Here is a 23,830-nt window from a genome sequence, read left to right on the forward strand (position 1 = left end):
CGTCAAGAATCGAGAGTAATCGATTAGTTACTAATCGATTAATCGAGATTTTACGACATTTTATTCCAAATACTTATGGGATATTGGAAAATTCGGTTCTTCTCAGGCCTTCCATTCTATACAAAGGAAGATTGGGGCGAGGCGAACTTTTTTCAAAGTGCAAATTAACCGCTTGGAGACGCCATAAAGTTGCCTGGCGTCCGTAGCAGAATCACGAGCGCGCGTCGTAGGGAGATGCTACAAATATGTATTCGCATGGATGGCTTCAGTGGCAGTCAAGTTTAATTCTTTCAAGATTCTTATTTGTGTTTGTTATTCCAGCCAGCCACCCACGTCATGGTCGTGTGGTCGTTAGTGATTATTGGGAATTAATCGATTCTTCTCATGGACACCATTTTAAACATAGGAAGATTGAGGCGAGACGAATTTGTTCAAAGTACAACGTCGTAGCAGAATTACGTTGCCGTTCGTAGCAGAATAACGAGCGCGTATTGTAGAGAGCTGCTGCAAATATGTATTCTTGCACTGGCACTAGATTCTTCATTTCACCAAACTGTTTTACGTAGTTTACGTCGGGCGGTCGTGTCTTGTACAAAACCCTTATGATTTTTGTCGATAGAATGATAGATACGCAGTTGAAATTTTCAACAATTATTAGAAAATAATGTCATGATCATCTGGCTGGGTTTCTGCCAAATCGCAACAAGCGCCAACAATTTTTTTTTCGATTTTTCTGTCCAAGCTGAAGATATCCTAAAACAAAAGTACGTATAAATTGATATGAAATGGTTTCCGTTATCCTTTTACGAACAAACTATCTCAAGTCAGTCAAAAAGAATTCCGACCCTCTATTCAAAAGACAAATATAGAAAGAAGAAGGGTGAAACATCTATCAAAGGCGGCCCGTCGTCGGTAACTTGTCGTGCTAATAGAAGTTCCACTGCCCATAAAGAATGATTTGAAACGTGAAATCAAAACAATTTGTTGCTCTATACACTTCTCTGCATCGCTAATAACAAAAAATAAGAATTAGAATATTTGGAGTAATGAAACTCAATAAGTGATTCTAGAAAGCTTCGTACGTTTCATACAACCGACAAAAATAAAATTCTGCCAAAAATGATATGATTATGACCTTACAAGGTATAAACCACCACCACCCCCTCCTCCCTTAGCGTACAAAAAATACTTTTCTCAATTTCTGAACATTTCATTTTATATTCTGAGCGATTTGATTTATTTTGAATGCCTTTTGTTTTAGAAAAAAAGGCTCGAGGCAAGACTTGCAATGCATAGAAAAGCTGCGGGGAAAGGTCGTTTGGCGGAAGCTCATTCGGCTGAAAGCGAATAGGTCATCCGGCCTAATAGGTCATTTGGCTGAATATGACTTTTGACCCAATATGACATTTAGCCAAATAGGTCATTTGGCCGGATAGGACATTTGGCCGAAAGGGCATTTGGCCGAATAGGACATTTGGTCAATAGGTTGAATGACCCATTCAGCATAATGATCTGTTTGGCAAAATAACATATTCGGACAAATGTTCCATTCCGCCAAATGTCCAATTTGGCTAAATGTCCTTTTCGGACTAATGGCCTATTCGGCCAAATGTCCTTTTCGGCCAAATTACCTTTTTGGTCAAATGTCCTTTTCGGCCAAATAGCCTATTCGACCAAACAGCTTTCGGCCTAGTGACCTTCGGCCAAATGGCATTCAGCCGAACGGTATTCGGCCAAACAACCCGTCCTCCAAAATAAGATTCCGTTACGTTACGTCATTCACGTGGATTGAAACGAAAAAACATAAGCCGCGACCCCCAACATCGTAATTTTGTCGTGCCACCAAACAATCTCGGAATTTCGTCAATCAAACAATTGTCTACCAGATTATTTATATAGCCTGTAGCCATTGTGACGCATGAGCACCGGGATCTTTCGAACTTGAATTGGTTTTTCTCGGTGAAATAAAACCGGGATGTTTTCTTCTACGATTATGTGGAGCAGCGTTGATTAATGTTTATGATAATGACTTTAACCGTTTTATTTTGTTATTTTCACAAATGTTTCAAGCTACAGATAATATACCTTGCTTTATTAAGTTTGTATGATTTAACTTTTATAACAACGTTCATTCGCTCTTGCTCTAGGATAGACCAGGGCTAGACTACCATTCGAGAGCGTACTAGGCGGTAGATGTGTTTGACATAAATGCGACTCTTTCAAATGTACCTAAGTTAGTATTCCATTGAAACATAAGACTATTTTCTAATACAGCAGTCGGTAGAATGTCGAATTTACATGAATATAAACTACGATGACCCACTTCCGAACCTCCACCACCGAATGCAAATCTAGGAAAGCCGCATTTGAATACTTACAAAGCCCCGAAAAATGTACAGCCAATCCACTACACGACGAGCGCGCACCGGTCAGTAGGCAGATAGAATATGTTTGTGAGTTGTGATGCTGTCCAGCGAGAATGGCGTTCTCACCGCTGTCATTCAATGAGAGATCCCAACAGCAGCAGCGGCGGCGCAGCACCAGCAGCAGATTGTAGGCAGAGCAGTATGGTCAGCGTGGAGGTAGTGGGCTATCTAAAGGCTGCTAAATGAATGGGTCTCGTTAAGTACTCAACAGCTGTGAAATGCCGACCATGCATACCGAAAAAAAATACGCGAATCTAACCTCTGTTGACTGTTTGGCGCGTTCGCGTTCGTTAATTGTCTGTTAATGGTTGTCATCGTGTACTAACTGAGCTGTGCAACGCGGGTTGAAGTCGTTTGTCGGTCAGCCAATTATTTATCTCTCCCCTGTTAATTACCGTCATCAATGAATGCGCGGCGGCGCGTGTCACAATCGGGCTTCACGTTCGAATTGTGTTGAATTGAATGTTTACATGTGACAATAATAATCGAACAATGCACCACCGTTTGCCGTTTGCTGTCACATTAAAAGTTGGTGCATTGTCAAGCAGGCAGTCCAAGTGATATCCTTCAGTAGTGCACAGTAGACGAAATGTCGGATAAAACCATCATGCTGTTGAGCCGCGTTTTGAAACTGATTTTTTGAACGAACATCGGATTGAAGCGATTAGTTGATATGCTTTACCTGCACGTGTGTATGCAAAGAAGGTTTTATCCGACTTTCAGTCATAAGTCGGCCACTATCGGTCGTGTAAGCACCCAGCCTATGTGCGAATGGTTTCATCCATTGTTGGTTATGATGCGATGCATTGGTTTAGTTACAAATGGCGCTATTTGGGTGGATTGATGCTTCCGTTGATGTCGTTCGCTGGCAGTAGTCGACAGTCGAGTGCAAATTATCATGATCGTTGGTTATGCGGTTGGATTGGTTAATTGAGGGTACTGTGCTTTGTGTACAAGTGAGAAGGTGAAGTGATTTCGATTTACAACATGATACCATTAGAGCAATAAAAACGAGCCTTTTCTTGGTACACGAAATCGTACAAGAACTGTTTATTTACTTCACTGTCATGAATTTCCTTGCTGTTTTAATGTGTTCAGGAGAGTTATAAAAATGTCACTTTCAAATGCTTACAACGCTAGGATTGGTATTAAAATGGTTACTAAAATGAGACTCGATGTGAATTGTTTACAAGCTATTTACAATTGATCGTGCTGAGATTGTGTGTTGCGATTTGTTGCTCTGCCAGTTTCGCGGTTTCTTTTCCTTTCTAGCCAACAGCTGCATGGCTGTTGTATGTTCACCTCTTTTCCCATCCTAAAAAAACTACAAACTAATAGTGTAATTACCGCTAGTATTTATCGTAATCTATTTAATTGATTAATGGTACCACTTTAAGACATTTTTTTCCGTAGAGAGCGAAGCTGAACGAAAGTTGGCCCTGCCGTAGGCAATTAATCAATCTCAGCCGTCGTCGACCGTTAGTGGAGATTGATTTCAACGCTATTACCTACAACGGAAACGATCGAACATGGGGAAGTGATACCAGAGTTGAGCTCATAGTCGCCGTTTCCGATCGCCATCTACTTCAATCAATAGAACAGTGATCCGACGTACTCCAAGACTCCCGGATCGTTATTTTGTTGCTGCTGTTGTGCGGCCGGTTGACGGCGCCGATTGACGTTGCTGTTGTTATTGTTAGGATTCTTTACCTGGGGGCTGATGCCCAGCATCTTCAGCGAAGGAGGCACGTTGACCTGGTCCGGGATGCGTACGTGCCCGAAGTCGACGGTGAACGCTTCGCACCACACGCCGAAATGTCCGATGTCGAACACGGTCAGGTCCCCGGGTAGAGTTAGGACGATTGTCTTTTTATCGTAGCGACGCAGCGGTGTTTCCTTGCCGTTTTCGTCTGGAATTCGGATACCCTGAGAGGTGGGCTTTGGGCCACGGCCAACCCAAAATTTTGCGTCTGTTGATGAGATGAAAAAAAGTTACACAATGGAACAATTCGAAAAAAAAATTAAATATATGAAATTCATGACATTGCACTGTTCGACCGTATCAAAATTATACTGAACGGAATTTTTAATAAGCCTCTGTATTTTTCACACGCCATAAAAGCTATATGTCAGCTATTAGCAATTGCAACAGTGTAAACGACGAAGTAGGTTCTTTTGCAATTATAATTTTTAGGCTGAAATTAGATTCCTAATTTTTATCGTTTTTTCTTAGATGGTTAATAAGTTAATAAGTTAATAAGTAAAAACAATGGTTGATAGAATTCTTTTCGAAAAACTTCATTTTCCTACAATTCCTATTGGATAGACATAGGGTGCCAATGGAATGTATGAAATTGTCATCGAATTTCAAAAAACGACATTGTTCACGAGTTCCATTACCCCAAAATTTAGGGGTGCTCAAAATTAAAACCTTGTTTTTTCCCCATTCTAGCTTTTCTTATTATACCAGTATTTATTTGAACTTCTGAAGTGAAAACGGTCAGACTGTTTATTTTTTTTTTCATAAAATGGAGGATATTCTGTTTGTTGGGGAATATTTGCCATTGTTTCCCAAGTCATCTAATTTGTCGTTGTATGGTGAAGTTCTTCGTAAGTTCATATTTCATTTGCGAGCTGAGAAACAAACTGCTAAACAAAGTGCGCAAATAACAACAGAAACGTTGATAGCTGTATGGACAGGAAAATAAATTAATAAAGTGATTAATAATAGGGCAATTGAATTTGAAATTTTGTGTTACCATAAAAATTGGAGAGATCTACAGAAAAATAGGCTGCTAATGTCGACAACTTGAGAAGAGGCAATACTTTTCTGATTCGATGGGAAATTAATTCGACATTTGCAAGAAGTGTAAAGCGAAGAGCAAATTGGAAAAGCAAGCAATGCGCTACTTGCAAGAACAGCGACAGCGGACCAACAATCAAGAAACGAATACACGTGGACCCACAGATACTATTTCATGCAGTTACTTTGAGGAGGCAGATGAGAATCCTGGAGACACGAATGAACTGTACCTTACAGAAACTATCTCGACCAGTACCTTCGAAGAAAAACAAATCAAACAAACAAAATTTGACGTGGAAAATGTATCAGATCCAACCAAAGCTTGTGAGAAAAGCCAACAAAGAGGCTTTAATGTATTAACAGCAAGTGCTTTTGAATCTTCGTCACAAACTGAAACACAAAGCGAGTCCGTCCCTTCAGTTTGTACTAGTGGAGAAAGTTTACAGATGTTATAGCAAGTTTTGCTGATTTTATGATTTTAATTGAATTATAATTCTATTATAAATACAAAGCATTCATGCAAACAGTTTTCTCTATTTTCTTTGTGCTTTTCTTATATGTGTTTTTAGGTCTTTCAAAATCAACCCGAAGTACTGAACAACAGTGAAAAGATGTAGTCACGATCGAGGTTGCTGCTTTGGACCGTTGCAAAGTTAGTGACCGAAATGCAGTTTTTTTAATTTCGTTCATCGCTAAATCCTTGGGACATGACGTTTCGACATTATTGTTGAACAAAGAGTCTGTCAGAAAATCAAGGAAAGAAATTCGTTTTTTTACGTCGATCTTTTCCAATGTAAATCAAAAACCGCGTAAAAATAAACCACGTCGTTTAAAAAAACGGCATGTTATTTCAAAAATCCGCTAAAAAAATTCATTAAAATAAAGTTCCGCTATGATATGAATCGTGTCTCTACATAATCAGTTTACTTTAGGTATACTCGTTGTATTTTGAATTCATGCGGTACCGACTACCGCGTAATAATAACAGCGTGGAAATAAACCTCAGTGTAATAAACATTGCCTAGCAATCTGATAATTTTCTCCGTAAATCTGATCTAAAAAGTTTTCAAAGTTACAGAAGATTCAAAATTTTGATAGCAAGATTTTGAGCATCCCTAAATCATGTCCGATGGAACTCAAATTTTTCATAGGGCCATATTTTAGAGCTAGGAAAATGTTTGCGTAACGTCCGGTTTTAAATTCGATGAAAAATTGTTTCCGCTATAAGATTTTTTTCGAAGTCCCAAAACAGTCGATTCCTTTTAAAAAAAATAATTATCAAAGTTTCATGCATTTTAAGTCCTTTTGGCATCAAAAAACAAAAAAAATATTTTCCCCTTTGTGAGAATAAAAGTAAAGATTTGATTAATTTTGAGCAACCCTAAAACATGTCCGATTTAGCTCAAATTTTGCTTGGGGTCATATTTTGGGGTAATGAAACTTTTTTGAAATTCGAAAATGTCATTTTCATTAGGCACCCTAATAAACATATTCACTGCCGCTGTTCAAAGAGAATTTGCTAATCCATATGATCTTACCATGCCAAAGCCTATGAAACTTTTTTTTTGTGGCGGCAGGTTGATGGGTTTCATAAAATTGGATTACTTTTTTAATAATGACTATAAATTCATTTTTCTCGGACTAAGGACTTTTCAGTCTGACGAAGGACTCGAGAAGCCAAGTTTTTTTTAATTTCCAACAGTTCGGCCTGTGGTCTTGGCCTTCTTCAGGAAGTCAAAAGAGTACTGTCTCTCGTACAGTGAAACAAGCCTTGCAAATTTTGTCATTTATCGATTTTTGTCATACAGGGTATAGTAACCAGTCATACGGTTGCGTTGGTGGATACATTATTTTTTATGTTATACACTTATTCAGGTCTACCACATTCTACACTTCAAAATGGACACTGGTTTATCTGATAATCCAATTTTGTGCTAATGGCCCCTAAATCACCGGAGCTGCGGCCGATCCGAGGATACTGGGAATTAAGATTAGAGCTTTGAAGGCATTGGTTTCGCGTGGTAACATTTTTTATTGGCCAATAATATCAACGTCAACATTTTTAATTCTTTGACTAATTTCAGGTAAGTTTTCCGAGGCCCAATCTGTTTTGTCACTTGCTGTCACAAAAAAGTGCTGAAACATAATTTTGGACTGATATTCGTCTAATTTCGGGAGAGCATCAATTTAATGGTTCATGCCGATTCACGCTGCAGCACTTTTTTGATTTTCAAAATATTTAGAAGCGTTTAAATGTGGGTTCTTTGGAAAAGTTGACCTTAATAAAGTCAAAAAATCGACTGCGACAATAAAATGAGTTAATTTGTTTGTTACGGACGATTTAAAGCGGAAAAAGTTGGTTAGGGCTCCATCCTTGAATGCTCGCCAAGTCGTTTTGTACCTGCTGGATCGGAGCCATTCACCACCAGTCCAACTTTTGTTGCTTCACGTTTCAGGCGGGTGTAAAGTTCTGCCACCTTTGCAAATGTTCGGCCGATAATGTCCATGTCATCCACGAAACAAATAAATTGACTGGATTTGTTGAAAATCGTCGGCTTTTACACCAGGCTCTCCGCATGACACCTTCTAGCGCAATGTTGAATAACAGGAACGAAAGTCCATCACCTTGTCTTGGCCCCCGGCGCGAATCAAACGAACTGGAGTGTTCGCCCGAAATCTTCGTACAGTTTTGCACACCATCCACCGTTGTTTTCATCAGTCAAGTTCCCAGGGAAGCTCTTTTCGTCCATAATTTTGCCTAGCTCTACGCGGTCTATACTGTCGCCTTGAAATCAATGAACCGATGGTGCGGACCTGGTATTCACGGCATTTTTGAAGGATTTGCCGTACAGTAAGCGGCCGTTTACAAGAGTCCGTTTTTGAACGGCCGTCAACGAAGCCGGATTGATAACTTCCCACGAACTCATTCACTAATGGTGACAGACGACGGAAGATGATCTTGGATAACATTTTGTAGGCGGCATTAAGGATGGTGATCGCTCGAAAATTCTCACACTCCACACTTTTTCCACTCCTCCGGTAGCTGTTCAGCTTCCCAGATTCTGACTATCAGTTTGTGCAGGCAAATGGCCACCTATTCCAGGACCATCTAGATGAGCTCAGCTCCGATACTATCCTTACCAGCTGTTTTATTGGTCTTTATCTCTTAGATAGCATCATTAGCTCCCCTCAAGATGGGGGCCGATTGGCTTCCATCGTCCGCTGAACTGATGTAGTCCTCTCCCCCTCTGCCTGTACTCTCAGCGCCATTCAAATGTTCCTCGTAGTGCTGCTTCCACCTTACGATCACCACACGTTCGTCCGTTAAGATGCTCCCATCCTTATCCCTGCACATTTCGGCTCGCGGCACGAAGCCTTTGCGGGATGCGTTGAGCTTCTGATATAACTTGCGTGTTTCTTGAGAACGGCACAGCTATTCCATCACAGTCCGCTTCTGCATGGCAACGTTTATTCTCCTGAAAAGGCGGGTCTGCTGTCTCCGCTTCCGTCTATAACGTTCCACGTTCTACGGTGCCCCTGGCTGCAGCGCGACCGCCCGCGCTGCTCCCTTCTCCTTCAGAATCTGTCGGCACTCTTCGTCGAACCAATCGTTCCATCGACTTCGCCCCACATAGCCGTTAAAGCGTCGTTAATGGCTACTTTGACTGTATTACAGCAGTCCTCAAGAGGGGCCCCATCAAGCTCGCCATCTTCCACCAACGCTGCCTCGAGATACTGCGCGTTTGCAGTGGTGACATCAGGTTGATTCAGTCATTCTAGGTCGTACAGCGGCGGTCGTCGGTACCGAACATTATTGATGACGGATAGTTTTGGGCGCAGTTTAACCATCACCAGATAGTGGTCAGAGTATATGTTAGCGCCACGATATGTCCTGACGTAATGTCGGAGAAGTGCCGTCCATCAATCAGGACGTGGTCGACTTGTGATTCTGTCTGCAGTGGTGATCTCCAGGTGTACCGATACGGGAGGCTGTGTTGGAAGTAGGTGCTGCGACTAGCCATATTCTTGGAGCTGGCAAAATCAATTAGTCGTAGGCCGTTTTCGCTCGTCAGCCGGTGAGCGCTGAACTTCCCAATAGTCGGTCTAAAATCCTCCTCTTGGCCAACCTGAGCGTTCAAATCTCCTATGATGATTTTGACATCGTGGCTTGGGCAGCTGTCGTTTTCACGTTCCAGATGCGTTTAGAATGCGTCCTTATCATCATCAGTGCTTCTGGAGTGTGGGCTATGGACGTTGATTATGGTGAAGTTGAAGAACCGACCTTTGAACCTCAACCTGCAAATTCTCTCATTGATCGACCACCACACCACCCGATCATATTACCCATCACTATGAAAGTTTTTTCATACTGCTACTTACCTGGTACCTGGTTGGCTATAGCGTCGATACACCTATACCTGGCGTATTGTAGAACTTCATAATTGTCGATCTTGGTCTCCAGGTTCGATTCCACCGCGTGTAGCCAGCGTCTTCGTGGCCTGCCTTCCTGCCAACACGTGAAGTTCTGCGAAAGTGACATTTGTTCAGGGAATATGGCCAATCCCGTATCGTTTTCACGGAAATGGCCATATCTCTGCGTATACCTAACGGATTTTTGATCTGCAGCCAGCATTGGTCAGCATATTAGTTCTAGTTTCTGGGGAAAGTATAAAACATGATGGCAGTAAACGTCATATGAAATGACAAGCAGCAGAAAAAATGCATTTTTAACATACCCTCGGAAAATCCGGAACACCCCCGGTGGCCATGGACCAATCAGAGGTTTTGCATAAGGCCAGTATACTAGAAGAGTTTCCGCGTCCGATGGTCCCAGTTTGATCAAAATCGGATCATTCTACGCAAAGTTATGCTGATTTGAACTTTGACAAATTTTTGCCTATCTCAACCTTTTTATCAAACCCCTGTAGATCTAGGCTATTCGGGGCTATAATGACTATTTTGACTGAAGTTGAGATATTTCTTGCATTTTATCATATCAAAGTAAGGGAATTAACCTTTCCCGTCAAAAATTGTATCTCGTTTTATTGACGACGGCATTTTTTTGGCTCTATCAATCTTAATGATAAGCTAAAACGGGTTTTGCGTCAACTATCTGACGTTTCGGTGTTTATTACACCTTCTTCAGGGATTTAGAGGCTGCGTTTTGTTGTACTTATGTGTGTCATGCTCAGTTCGACTCAGTTCGACAAATTGGGGTGATATCTGTGTGTGCGTAAAGTCCGAATATGGTTTTCCTGCGAAACTGATTAGACTGATACGTGCAACGCTGGATGGCTCGAAATCAAGTATCCGGATTGCGGAGGAAGTGTCAACCTCGTGTGTGACCTTAAACGGATTGAAGCAGGGTGATGCACTTTCGAATTTATTGTTCAACATTGCACTCGAAGGCGTTATTGGGAGATCTGGCATGCAGAGGAACGGCACTATCATCACACGGTCGCATATGCTCCTGGGCTTGGCGGAAGACATCGACATGATTGGAATCGATCGCAGAGTAGTAGTGGAGGCTTTTGTCCCACTGAAGAGGGAGACGGCGAGGATAAGCTTAACCATTAACTGTACCAAGACAAAGTACATGGTGGCAAGTAGATATAGGGGAAGACCTAGTGGTGTTGGTGCAGAGGTAGTGCTTAATGGGGATGTGTTTGAAGTTGTTGAAGGATTTGTTTACCTTGGAACGCTTGTAACATGTGACAATGACGTTTCCCGTGAAGTGAAAAGACGCATTGCTGCTGCGAATAGGGCCTTTTACGGATTGTGTAACCAGCTTAGGAGCCGCAACATGCAGACGGAAACGAAATTTCTTAATACAAAACTCTGATTCTGCCAGTGGCCCTTTATGGACATGAAGCATTTACATTAAAAGACGCTGTAGCCAACCAGGTATCCAGATAGGTATCTTCCGTATTCTGTTTGCATTCTGTCAATCTGTGATGGTAGTGAAGTAGTTAAGTAACTGTGGCAAAATGTCGAAATCGGAGAAGAAGCTGGCCGAGTATATGATGGAGCGGTAGGCGTCCACCATCCATAACCCAACCACCATCAGTTCATGAATCCGTGAAAGGCTTTATCAAAATTTCTTTTGATAAAGCGGCCATCCGATCCAAATCAAACCTTGTTGAACTCCTCGATGATGGCTGACCAGAAGCAGGTTTCGCCAGGTTTTCTTCCACGGTTGCCCAAGATTTACTTATCAAGCGGCTCCTGAAGCGTCAGCTGTTCCGTGCCATGTACGACCTCGCATCACTCAAGAGGGAGTCACCGGAAGAACTGCACGATCTTGTTGATGACTACCAAAGGCATGTGAGAGCACTTTAAAATCTGGATGAACTAGTAATTCAATGGGATACCTCGTGAATCAACCTACTTAGCCACAAGCTGGATCCAATGACCCTCCGGGCCTGGGAGGAGAGAACAAGCGGCTTGGACACTCTATCCTACCCGGAGTTTATCGATTTTTGTATCAACGGGTCCGAATGTTAAAGTCCGTAGTATCCGATCTGCAACTGCGCTCCAGTCAGTCAGGCCAAGTCAAAGTGCCCGGTCCCACACAAGTTTCGAAGAAGTTTGTCAAGATGGCATTCAATTCTGCCAAGACCGAATCCAAATTGTACGCTCAGAGCTGTATAGCTTGTCCAGAAAACCACTCCCTATTCCAATGTCCAGCATTCTCCAAGATGTCCGTTCGCCAGCGCTGTGAGCTGGTATCCCAGAAGCGTTTGTGCTGAAAATGCTTCCGTACTGGACACCAAGGCAGAAATCGTACATCTAAGTACGACTGCCGAAGCTGCCATTAAAAACACCACACTCTCTTGCACCGCACAATTTTCCTCCACCCTGTTGCTGTACCTGGTCAACTGTCCCAGCAACCGAATCCAGCCATATCGAACACCGACGACGTAGTCCCTGGATCAGCGAATCCGAACTCCCAAGTTAGTATGTCGGTAGAGTCGTACCAATCCAGCGTCCAGCTGGAAAAGGTTACTATTCTTGTTATAGACCAGAATAAAAAATATTGTATTGTATATTGTTATAAATCTTAAAAATGTCATTTTTTGCCTTTCTCGTACAACAAAGTTGTACCGAAAGGCTATATGATTGCTTCATAAAAGAACTTTTGATAGAAGGCCCGGAGACCCATAGTGTTATATACCGATCAACTCAGCTCGACGAACTGAGGTGATGTCTGTATGTGTGTATGTATGTATGTGTGTGTGTATGTGAGTATGTGTACAAATTTTGTAGACACACTTTTTAAAACTTAGCATTATCCGATATACTCGCAACAAGTTGCATTCGACGGGGAATGCGGTCCCATTGTTTGCTATTAAAAATGGTTTCGATCGGACATTGCATTTCGGAATTATTAAAAAATCATTGTTTTTTCCCAAGGGTCCCCCCTTGGAAAAAAAAAAATTCAAAAACGAAAAAAAAATTTTTTTCCGTAGATGGTGGCAATACATTTTAACTAATGCAAAAACATGCAAAATTATCGAAAAAATGTGATCTATTCTCCTAAAGAGCTTTTTTGACCTTTCTAATGTGATTTTTTCAATATGTTTTATAAAGCACGAGAAAGGCATCATCACTGCTAGGTGGATTAATCTGGGTTTTTTTTTTAATATTAGATTGAAGCTGAAACGTTCGATATAATTATTTAATACTAGCAGACCCGACGAACTTCGTTTCGCCTATAACTGATTTATTTTCTGATTAATTCTCGAGCTATGAAGAAATTGATGTTTCATTTGTATGGACGCCCCCCTTTTAAAGGGGTGAGGGGTCTCGAACCATCTTAAGAACCTTCCCAGGCCCCAAAAACCTCTGCATAAAAATTTTCACGCTGATCGGTTCAGCAGTTTCGGAGTCTATAAGATTCAAACAGACAGAAACTCTTTTTTATGTATATAGATTTAAAACATGTAATGAAATCAATAAATTAAAGCTGAAAAATGAAATGATCTCGCATTCAATGACGGAATCATTTATATAGGGGAACAGACGGCTTTTGCAGGTTTTGTTTTATTATTGGCAGGGGGGTTTTGTCGATCGAATCTTATGAAATTTGGCCACAATATTCTTTGATATGCAAAGAATGTTTGGGCCAAATTTGAGCATAATCAGTCATAAAAAAACCCCTGACAATAATTGAACAAAACCGGCCAAACCCGTCATTACTCCTTCTTTTATTTGAATATTTTTATTGCTGTTTTAAGTGAAATAATTGGATAGTTTTCTTCCCAAACGACTAGAAGATATCACACACAAGGTTTCTTATTTTCAAAACTTTCTCCAAGGAAGGAAAAGCTTGGTTCAAGTCAAGATTATGAAGAATACAAATGTACAAAGTACACCCGATTCTGTTTTTACACGGATTTTTTTTTACACGGCCGTGTAAAAAAATCCCATACAAAATTTTTGCAAAGTTGCTCCATTTTGCATGATTTGTCGAGGAATCATAAAACTTTTTTCACACGGATTTTTTAATTTTGAACTGAAAACTTTTTTTACACGGAACGCATCCCCCGTGTAAAAAAGAATCGGGTGTATACAGTTGCAATAAAAGTTGTACGTTTGTCATTCAAATTAATTGATTTTTTCCAAATTCAACTTTTTTTCAAAAATATTCCATAATTGTGGATGTTCCAAATAAAATTATTTGTCTTAGCACATGTACAGCCAGTATTTAGCAAGCAAGTCTTTTGATACGAACATTATTTCAAAAGACGAGTTTGTACTATCCCATTTAATTCCACCACTTAGGTCAAGTAAGAAAACCAATAACGGCCTTACTGTTGAAGTCGAAATACGTAACTGTGAAGTAAGAATTAAGTAATGGAATTAAATGGAATAGTATTAACTAGTTTTATGGCAAGTGAGATCATCTTTGTTGTGAAACAATCTGTTTTCAAAATCCGAATTTAGCAGTAGAATGAAAGCATTTACTATTCACAGAGATGCCTAAAACGGCTGTATATTGCCAAAGTAGTGCTATTAACACTCACGTTCAAGTCTGTATGTGACAAAAACCATCAAAATACCATAATACAAACATAAGGGATATTTTTTGGGACATTTTGAGGTTTTGGTCGACCTTTGTTGTGGAGCGAACCACTGTGCCGTGACGCCGACTGGGGTACGCCAGCCTTTTTAGGAAAGATCGGGTAACCAACCCCGGTGGGACCTTTGGAGGCGCGTATGCAGACAGGGAAGGGGGCTTTCGTCCGGTTAGATTTCCAGAAAATAAATCTACCCATATGGAGTTACGAAACAGAATAATATTGACCATGTGATTGCCTGAGGAAGGCAACCCAACTGGAGCTGTTCCTTTGGCGAAATGTGAGCGACCAGTGGCCGGAATTGCAAGTGCAAGAGCGGGATTCCAGCCGGGATGAACCCGAAGAGCTACCGCCGAACAGAAGACGCAGCCATCGAAATCACAATAACAACGCTGCGCCCGTGGGAAGTGTTGCGATTGGCCGCCGTCAATCGTACACGCTTACGGGCGCCGGATCATGTGGACGTCTGAAATGAATCGATTCGTGATTCGCGCCTACTACATCTGTACATCTCTAGAGACGGACATGAGCGGAAGGCCTCGCATCGTTGAAATGTTTGACGAGGCGTTTCCACAGTTCGCCGGGAGAGTCGGACTCAATGCAATGAACGCAAGAAGGAGGGCAATCATGCGTAACAACATGCTCTCCCAAGCCGAAATTGATGAAATTCGACAAGAGGTGGAAACGGAACTACGAAGAAGGGATATGAGAGCAAGCGATGTGTCAAGACGAAGCTCAGCAATGTTCAATGCTACTAGTGCGCGGAGGGGGGGGGGAGCCATATTTTGTAGCATCAGTGGAGCCACCTGTACAAGTACCCAACACGCCAGAAGACTCACAGCTTGATCAGCAGCTATTACGATTACGTGATCTATATGGACGAAGCATTAACGCAATTTCGTGACACAGACTCTTTGTCACGTCACAGAATACCGAAGATGCAGTACTCCCGCAAGTTAACGGATGCAGTAAAAATCATGAACATTCACGTTCTCCCACTGCATCTGGAGACGGTTCAGCACCTAGAGGACTTGCATTGCATAGTATACTGTGCTGCAATTGCAATTGCCAGGAGTCTCGGTCTCCGCATAACGCCAAGAAGCGAAGTGTCTCAAGAAATTCCAGAAAGACAACATCAGCCATGGAAAAGGAGACTATAATGACGAATCGAGACTAAAAGAGTCAATATTGGAAGTTTAATTGCGTACAGAAATGGCGGAAGATCGTCAAAGTTATGCCGTCAAGTAGCTGCCATCATGGATCTGATTGAGCTTAGACAGCTGGAAGCTCACCAGCTTACCGAGAAAATTGACACATTAGTACAGCAGCTGAGTGTTTTATCAAAGAGGATGCGCCGTTAAACTGCATCGTAGAAACGGCGTCGCCAAAAGCGGATGTTCAGTGACATCGAAAAAGCCTTCTATGAGCACATCAGCCACGAAAAGCCCCACTACAGTGAAGGTCTACCAGAAATTAACCATATCACTAATTTTTGGTCTGAGATCTGGGAAACCCCAGTACAACACCGCATCGGACAACCGTGGCTAAGGAGAGAGGAGGAAAACTGTGACGACATCGAGAAATGCAAGCCGTTGTCGTTCAAGGGGAAGACGTTTGCGAAGCAACGAGGTATCCGATAAACTGGGCAGCCCCAGGACCTGATGGAGTTCAAAATGTCTGGCTAAAGAAGCTATCAGCAGTGCATCTGAAGATGGCGGATTGCTTCATGAAGGTATTACGTGAGCCTCACACGCTACCAGAGTTCGTCACCCGAGGCACCACTTACCTCATCCCAAAGGACAGCAATACAGCAGATCCATCCAAGTACAGGCCAATTACTTGCCTTTCAAGCCTTAACAAGACCTTGAGTAACATCACTGCTAAAATATCCGCTCACTGCCCAAGTAACCAAAAGTTCCATTAAGAGTACGTTTTTCGCTTAAGCAGCTCTGTTAAGATGATTAAGCGAGTAATGTACTCTTATAGGAACTTTTGGTTACTTGGGTGTGAGCGCAACAATTTCTTCACCGAGGAGCAGAAAGGATGCAAAATAAAAAAGTTATTGTAGGACAAGCAGTGTATAACCAGCGAAACCTCAGCATGGCCTTCATCGATTACAAGAAAGCATATGACTCAGTACCCCATTCGTTTCTTCTGGATGTACTGAAGTTGTATAAAGTAGACTTGCCGGTGGTGAGGTTCCTGGAAAGTGCGATGGGTCACTGGAGCACTACGCTCCAAATAAGTGATGGGAAAACTGTGTTACGCTCTAGAATGCTTCGCATTCGGCGAGGGATATTTCAGGGTGATTCATTCAGTCCACTCTGGTTTTGCCTTTCGCTGAACCCTCTCAGCAGAACGCTCAACCGAAATGGTCACGGTTTCAAAATAAGGTATGGAAGTGATGAGCACGAGGAAATCACTCATACTTTTTTCTTCGACGATCTCAAGGTTTTTCTGGTTTACTCTGATAACACAGAACGACTAGGAATAGCCATCAACACCATTGAAAGGATCAGTAGCGACATCGGCATGCAACTAGGGCTGGATAAATGCCGATCAGTCCAGCTACACAAAGGCCAGCTAGTGCAGTCAGGTGGTTATGAGGTCTGTGAAGGGGAGATGATATCAAGATAGAGCTGCGAGATAAGTTCTTGAATCGCGTGAACTGTGTTCTTGTCTAAATGCAGGAAACATGATCCGGGCAGTGAACACATTTGCCATTTCTCTTTTGACCTATAGTTTTGGAGTTGTCAAATGAAGCAAAACTGACCTAGAAAACCTTGAAAGAAAGTTGAGGAAAGCGTTTCGAGAAGCAGGTATGCGCCATCCTCAAGCAGCGCTAGAGAGATTCACCCTTCCACGTGAAGAGGGAGGGACTGGAGTACTTGACATCCAGACACTGTGTATCGAACAGGTTCGACAGCTGAGGAGTTACTTCGTAGAAAACAGTACACGACACGGAGTATATCGAGCAGCTTGTTGTGTTGATAGGTGATACAGTGCTCTGCATCTTGCACAGGAGAATTACAGCATCCACTGCAACTTACAGACTGTGGTAGAGAAGATAGTGTGAAACTAGTATTCTACAGGGAAGAACCGCTCCACAGGCTTTACTGACACACAACCTCACTGGACGACCTCCCGATAGAGAAAGAGGCAGAAACGTCAACTGCTGCCTGCTTGACTTGTCGATGGAGTGTGTATGCAGTGCTCCCAATAACATTTACAGAGTGCTCGCGTTACGCTTATAACACCAATCACAACTAAACATTCATCTTACATCAAGAGACACTTTGTGTATCCCACATCCTCCGTATTTAGGAACCGACTCACAAAAGGCACGTTAACGAACCAATACTAAACTTATAGAAAAAATAGTGTGCCTCTGTCTTAACAGAGCATCCTACACTGTTTTCGTTTTTAAACTACTAACAAATAAAACCATGCTTTTCTTGGGATGCTTTTGCATTTCAAATGTCAAATATTGCAGCACCACGCTCACAATATGTGTGCATTCCTAACCCTTAAATGCACAATGTTGTTTAAAAACAACAAACTGAAAATGCGGTTAATGTTAATGATTTCAATGGTTCTTCTTCTTCTTATTCTTCTTCTTCTTCTTATTGGCATTACATCCCCTCACTGGGACAGAGCCGCCTCGCAGCTTAGTGTTCATTAAGCACTTCCACAGTTATTGACTGCGAGGTTTCTAAGCCAGGTTACCATTTTTGCATTCGTATATCATGAGGCTAGCACGACGATACTTTTATGCCCAGGGAAGTCGAGACAATTTCCAATCCGAAAATTGTCTAGACCGGTACCGGGAATCGAACCCAGCCACCCTCAGCATGGTCTTGCTTTGTAGCCGCGCGTCTTACCGCACGGCTAAGGAGGGCCCCAATGGTTCAATGGTTATTTACGTTAAAAATATTTTCGATGATTTCTAAAAATAATGCCTTGCGCCTTTAAGGATTAACTATTCGCCAGTTTTTTTTTTGCATTGATTTTGAACAGTTATTTCATCATTCATGTCATTTTTTAGTAACATATACACACAGCTCATTTTGAAAATAATCGAATCAGGCGACAATCATCGGACCGGGTGCCAATCCCTTTTCAAGTGTACAGAAAACTGTCGCTAATTCAGTTATCGCTACTAGTTCTTACTAGTTCTTTTTACCATTTAACCTGTGCCATCGTGAAAGTCGCACATCAGCAAAAACTCAATCGACCAAGGAATTTGCAAGTGTTTAAAATTATCTAGTATAACATGTAGCATTGATTCCCTTTCTTTTTCGATGTGCCGATTTAAAAGCCGCTTGTCAGCAAATCAACGGCATTGGACAGTGAGTGCGACATTTGCTCTAGCAAAACAATCTGCACTGTTATCCGATGTGATATTTGCGCAGCGGCTCAAGAGCCGCACTACAGCAAAACACCCAACAACGATCAGGGAATCCGTCAGTGCGCCATTTGCTCTAGCCATAAAATCTGCACTGCTTCCCTTTCTTTTCCGATGTGACATTTGCGTAACGGCTCAAAAACCGCACGTCAGCAAAACACCCAACAACGATCATGGAATCCGTCATTGCGCCATTTGCTCTAGCAAAACAATCTGCACTGCTTCCCTTTCTTTTCCGATGTGACATTTGCGCAGCGGCTCAAAAGCCGCACGACAGCAAAACACCCAACAACGATCAGGCGACAATCCGTCAGTGCACCATTTTTTCTAGCAAAACAATCTGCACTGCTTCCCTTTCTTTTCCGATGTGACATTTGCGCAGCGGCTCAAAAGCCGCACGACAGCAAAACAACAACATCGATCAGGGAATCCGTCAGTGCGCCATTTGCTCTAGCAAAACAATCTTCACTGTTTCCCTTTCTTATCCGCTGTGACATTTGCGCAGCGGCTCAAAAGCCGCACGACAGCAAAACACCCAACAACGATCAGGGAATCCGTCAGTGCGCCATTTGCTCTTGCAAATCAATCTGCACTGCTTCCTGTTTCCCGTCAAACCAATCTGCACTGTTTCCCTTTCTTTTACGATTAGACATTTGCGCAGCGGCTCAGAAGCCGCCCGTCGGCAAAACAACAACATCGTAAAAATTGATTAATGCCAATATCAATAAATTTACCTGTTGGATTCTGCACATTTTTGGTTGGATTGCAACCTTGATTGCATTTTGGAAAACCCTTTCTGGACAACCTACTCACTCACTTCGATGGTACAAAACACACTGGTTTGTTGGGTATGGAAAATGGAGCGGTTCTTCCGCAAAGCAAAAACAGCCAGGTAATTAATCTTTTCCTTGATTTGGTTTCAAAGAAAAGACTGGCAGGATCGCCATTATGTGAAACTAGTATTCTACAGGGAAGAACCGCTCCACAGGCTTTACTGACACACAACCTCACTGGACGACCTCCCGATAGAGAAAGAGGCAGAAACGTCAACTGCTGCCTGCTTGACTTGTCGATGGAGTGTGTATGCAGTGCTCCCAATAACATTTACAGAGTGCTCGCGTTACGCTTATAACACCAATCACAACTAAACATTCATCTTACATCAAGAAACACTTTGTGTATCCCACAGATAGCAGCATGGAAAGCGAAAGAAGTGCACGGTGCCCACCCTCACCAACTTGAACAAGAGCAAATTAATAAAGCCGCATCAAACATGTGGCTGATCCGAGGTGAACTCTCGGCGGTAATCGAAGGATTGTGCACCAACAGCTGACGTTGCAATGTGGTCTTTTTGAGCAGTTTGAATCAAATTACCGGTACCGTCCAGACCCTGTTCTTGAAAACGATCGTTACGAGCTGTATTGGGATCGTACCATATTGACGGATCTAATTATTCACCACAACCGCCCAGATATTATGGTTTACGACTAAGTTTGGAAGAAAGTGGTCATCATAGACATCGCCATTCCACTAAACCGTAACCTGAAGGAAACTCATGGCCGAAAAATTGCCAAGTATCACCCGTTGGCCGTTGAGTTGAAGTATTTATGGGGATTGATAGAGGTCCCGAAGATTAACCCTGTAGTTATATCAATCACTGGAATTGTACTTGTGTATATTACGTGTAACTGTATCTTGTAATTGTATATTGTTATGTATAAACCAACAAATGTGAATTAAAAAAAAGACCAGAATAACATGGATCACTCCGCTAGTGTACTACTCGGTTCAGGTTCGATGTGTAACTTCATTACCAATAAATTGGCCGATGCACTTAACCTCCACCATGCGAAGGCAGACCTTTCCGAGTTTGGAATCTGCGAATTCCCCAAGCAGATCAAACGCAAATTTATTGCTACAATCAACTCCAAGTTGCCTTCGTGCAATACCACGCTCGAGTTACTAATCCTGGAAAGGCCCACCGGTAGTAACCGAAAAAGACTTTTGTAAGTGATGCTATTCATGGGATGGAATTATTTTATTATGAAAAGTAAACGCTCCACATTTTTGCTAATTCACGTTTTCGGGATTTTGAGCCTCCTGATACGACTCAGATTTACCGGACGTTCTGAACAAAAACACGATCAAGCGCGTACTAATTAATTTGCTTAATTACCGCAACCGAGCATAACAAAGTATTCCGGATCTCGCCAATACATGCTAATCAAAACTGCGATCAACGCACGCACAATTTATCAGAATTTCACATGCGTTGTCATCAAAATCATAAAAGCTGGTCTTTACTTAGGCAAAGGCGTGAGAGTAGAATGTAGATACGTAGTGGAATACATAATTAGCGAAGATATTTTGCCTATTTAAACAGGCTGAATATTATGTCATCTTTTAGGCCGATGCTAATAGTGTTTGTGCGTCTCTTAACTTTGCCAAAAAATGTTCAATTAAAAAAATAATTGAAATTTTGTTTTGGCTCTACTCCAGTTGAGCATTCATTCTGCTAGATCTATCAAGGTTCGTGTCTAGAATTTCTCCAAGAAATATTTAAAAAAAAATTTTCGTCTAAAATGTCATGAATTTCAACAGTATTATGTTTATTCCCCATAAATCCATACCTGGCGCTTCTCCATCGTAGTTGAAGTTCGGTATCAGCAGCGTCTGCGCATCGACGATCACAATGTTGTCCGAACTGACGTCGTGCACTCCACCCAACTGTCCGATCTTGGTCGGCCTAGGAAAATCCAAATCGTTCCGAATGACGACATCGCCGAAGTTGACACTAAAATCGTCGCACCAAATCGAGAACCACCGGATGTCCCGAAGGGTTTTGCCCTCCGGCAGCGACAGGGTGATGTCTTCGTTGCGGTACTTTCGCAGCACCCCGGAACGACCGCGCTCATCCCGCAAACGGTGGGCCCCTTTGTTGCTGGGTGCACGAGTGTTTCCCACGTAGAAGTACGCAGCTTAGGAAGTGATTAAGATGACTTATTTGATTTGACTATCTTACGACTGGTTGGGAACTTACCTGGGCCTTCACCGTCGTAATTGAAATTCTTCAGAAATATGGTTCGCGCATCGACGGCGTACACTGAGCCTGATACTCCATGATGCAGCTGGGTTAGATCACCGATTTTGGTGCCGTAATATCCCTGGAGGGCATCTACGCTGGACACGATACCACCTGTGAAATAGAGAAAGCGTTTTCGTGAGATAGTTTCTGTTTCCTCAATTAAACATCTACTGGTTTACGAAAATTATCGAATTCCAAGTTACATTCTCTCCTTTCACTTTTTCATGATCTACATAAGTTGCTCTACGCAACATGACAACATACACAGGCATTCGTGCTCGGTCCCCAAAAAAAATAACACTCTTGCCTAATTTAGTGTAAACATAGGGTTCGGGCTCCAACGATGCTAATAAAAACGACAAGGTTAACGACTTCCAGCAATCAGCTACTAGCAGACCCGTCGGAGACAGTCAGTCGTCTGGTGAGAGTGTGAACAAAGCAGGGCGACAGCGAATTCAGTTTGAAGACCCCAAAGCGCCACCGCACTCACGCCTTGTTGATTATGGGACAGCGCAGCGCTCGCTTCGAAGCAATTAGTCACGTGAGGTATGATGAACGATCCACCACCACCACCACCAGAGGGAATCACAAAAGAGTCAACCCTGGAGAATGCATGCTCGGAGGGGTGTGGAGGAAATGCAGGCTTTCGCTGATTTTCCGCTTCGGAAAGGAACCCAGTCTAGCGGAAAAGAGATGCAACCAATTGAAATAGGAAATGGGGTTCGACAATAATCACACGTTGGATAGTACGTGTTTGTGGAAAAAAATTTGACTGGGAGCCTTCAAATGAGTACGTAACGCGTAATTCACGGAGGAGAATTTTTGAAAAAAAAAAAATCCGGCGTTTGGTGTTTACGCAAACGTTTTTGAATTCTTCGAACCACATTTGTATGTAATTCATAGTCGGGGTACTTATAATTTATGTTTCAGAGCACTATGGAAACATGGGTGCAATAGAGGAAAAAATAATAATGCATGGCTACATATTGACCGACAAGTGGTGAGAAGAATAAATTGGCTAATGTTAATCGCTTGGAGTGATTGATTGTGGCGAATAATCAGTTAGCGAGTTGTTGATTGATGCGATGTTTGTATGGATTGGCTATGGATATGATTGGATATAGCTTGTAAGAGTATATTTGATTGTTGTTATGTAGGTAATACAACACCTACGATAATTAACTGCATTCAAATCAAAGTGAAAATCGTGCGAATTGCACACGACGATTGTAAAAGGAACGTATTGGACAGGGTAATTGAAAACTAGCAATAAGTATTGCCAGCGCTTGTGGATTTTGGAATACGAGACGTGAGAAATTTCATCTTCAAGAGGTGCACATTGGGACTTACACGGTCGTGAACTCTTCTCCATAAATATTGCGCCACATGTTTTCCAAACGAGAATAGTGAACTCCACTTTGCACACCGAAATTGCATAATTAATGATCACGAACAACACCGAAAGCGGTGAATTTCGGTCACCATCACGCCCGTCATACATTCGTTCAATCCGTTTCCATCGCACCGTGACCAACCGACACCATTTCCATTCCGAGTATGGTGCCGCGAACGCAATTGCCGAAATTCTGTCCTCCGCCCATCATCATCCGGCGGCAGAACTGGATTCCGAACCGGTTTCGCATTCTCGCCAGCATAGCAGTCAGTGTGGGATCAACAACGCCAACGGTAGACAAAATGACGCGACCGCAAAACTGAAATTCGAAGTGAATCTGGTAGACCTTGACTTTTGCGGCCCGAAACGGTGACTAGTGAGGCGGTTGTTGTTGACGGTTTATCAAAAGGATGAGCCGATCGATCTTGGATGGTAAGCGCAGCCAATCCTCTGTTATTGGATCGCATGCGCGTAGATTGGACAGCTGAGCTGATGCGGGGTAGGAGTCGGCTACTTTGTAGTTAAAACGATAGTTGATAATTATCATAATGGAGCCGGGAGCGTTTGAGGGATTAGCTTTTATTTAATGGAAAGTTGTTCAGAATCTAACAGGTTTGTATGGTTTGTGTTTTCTTCAC

The 23,830-nt window shown here is 42.3% G+C and overlaps 1 protein-coding gene across 2 annotated transcripts in view; it reads right to left on the reverse strand.

Moving 5' to 3' along the window:
• LOC134202878 (protein Skeletor, isoforms B/C-like) overlaps positions 1-23,830 on the reverse strand; it is an 84,819-nt gene that overhangs the window by 22,923 nt on the left and 38,066 nt on the right. Inside the window, exons 2-4 of one of the 2 annotated variants that reach the window (XM_062677865.1) lie at positions 21,755-21,910; positions 21,345-21,692; positions 4,137-4,396 (exon numbers count right to left, since the gene is read on the reverse strand). In XM_062677865.1, the coding sequence (XP_062533849.1) occupies positions 4,137-4,396; positions 21,345-21,692; positions 21,755-21,910 (764 nt within the window). Of the gene's footprint in view, positions 1-2,477; positions 4,397-21,344; positions 21,693-21,754; positions 21,911-23,830 lie in introns of those variants that run through there. The other variant, XM_062677866.1, reaches the window with a different exon arrangement.

The sequence above is a fragment of the Armigeres subalbatus genome, unplaced genomic scaffold (assembly GCF_024139115.2).
Source record: "Armigeres subalbatus isolate Guangzhou_Male unplaced genomic scaffold, GZ_Asu_2 Contig1491, whole genome shotgun sequence".
NCBI classification, from domain to species: Eukaryota; Metazoa; Arthropoda; class Insecta; order Diptera; family Culicidae; genus Armigeres; species Armigeres subalbatus.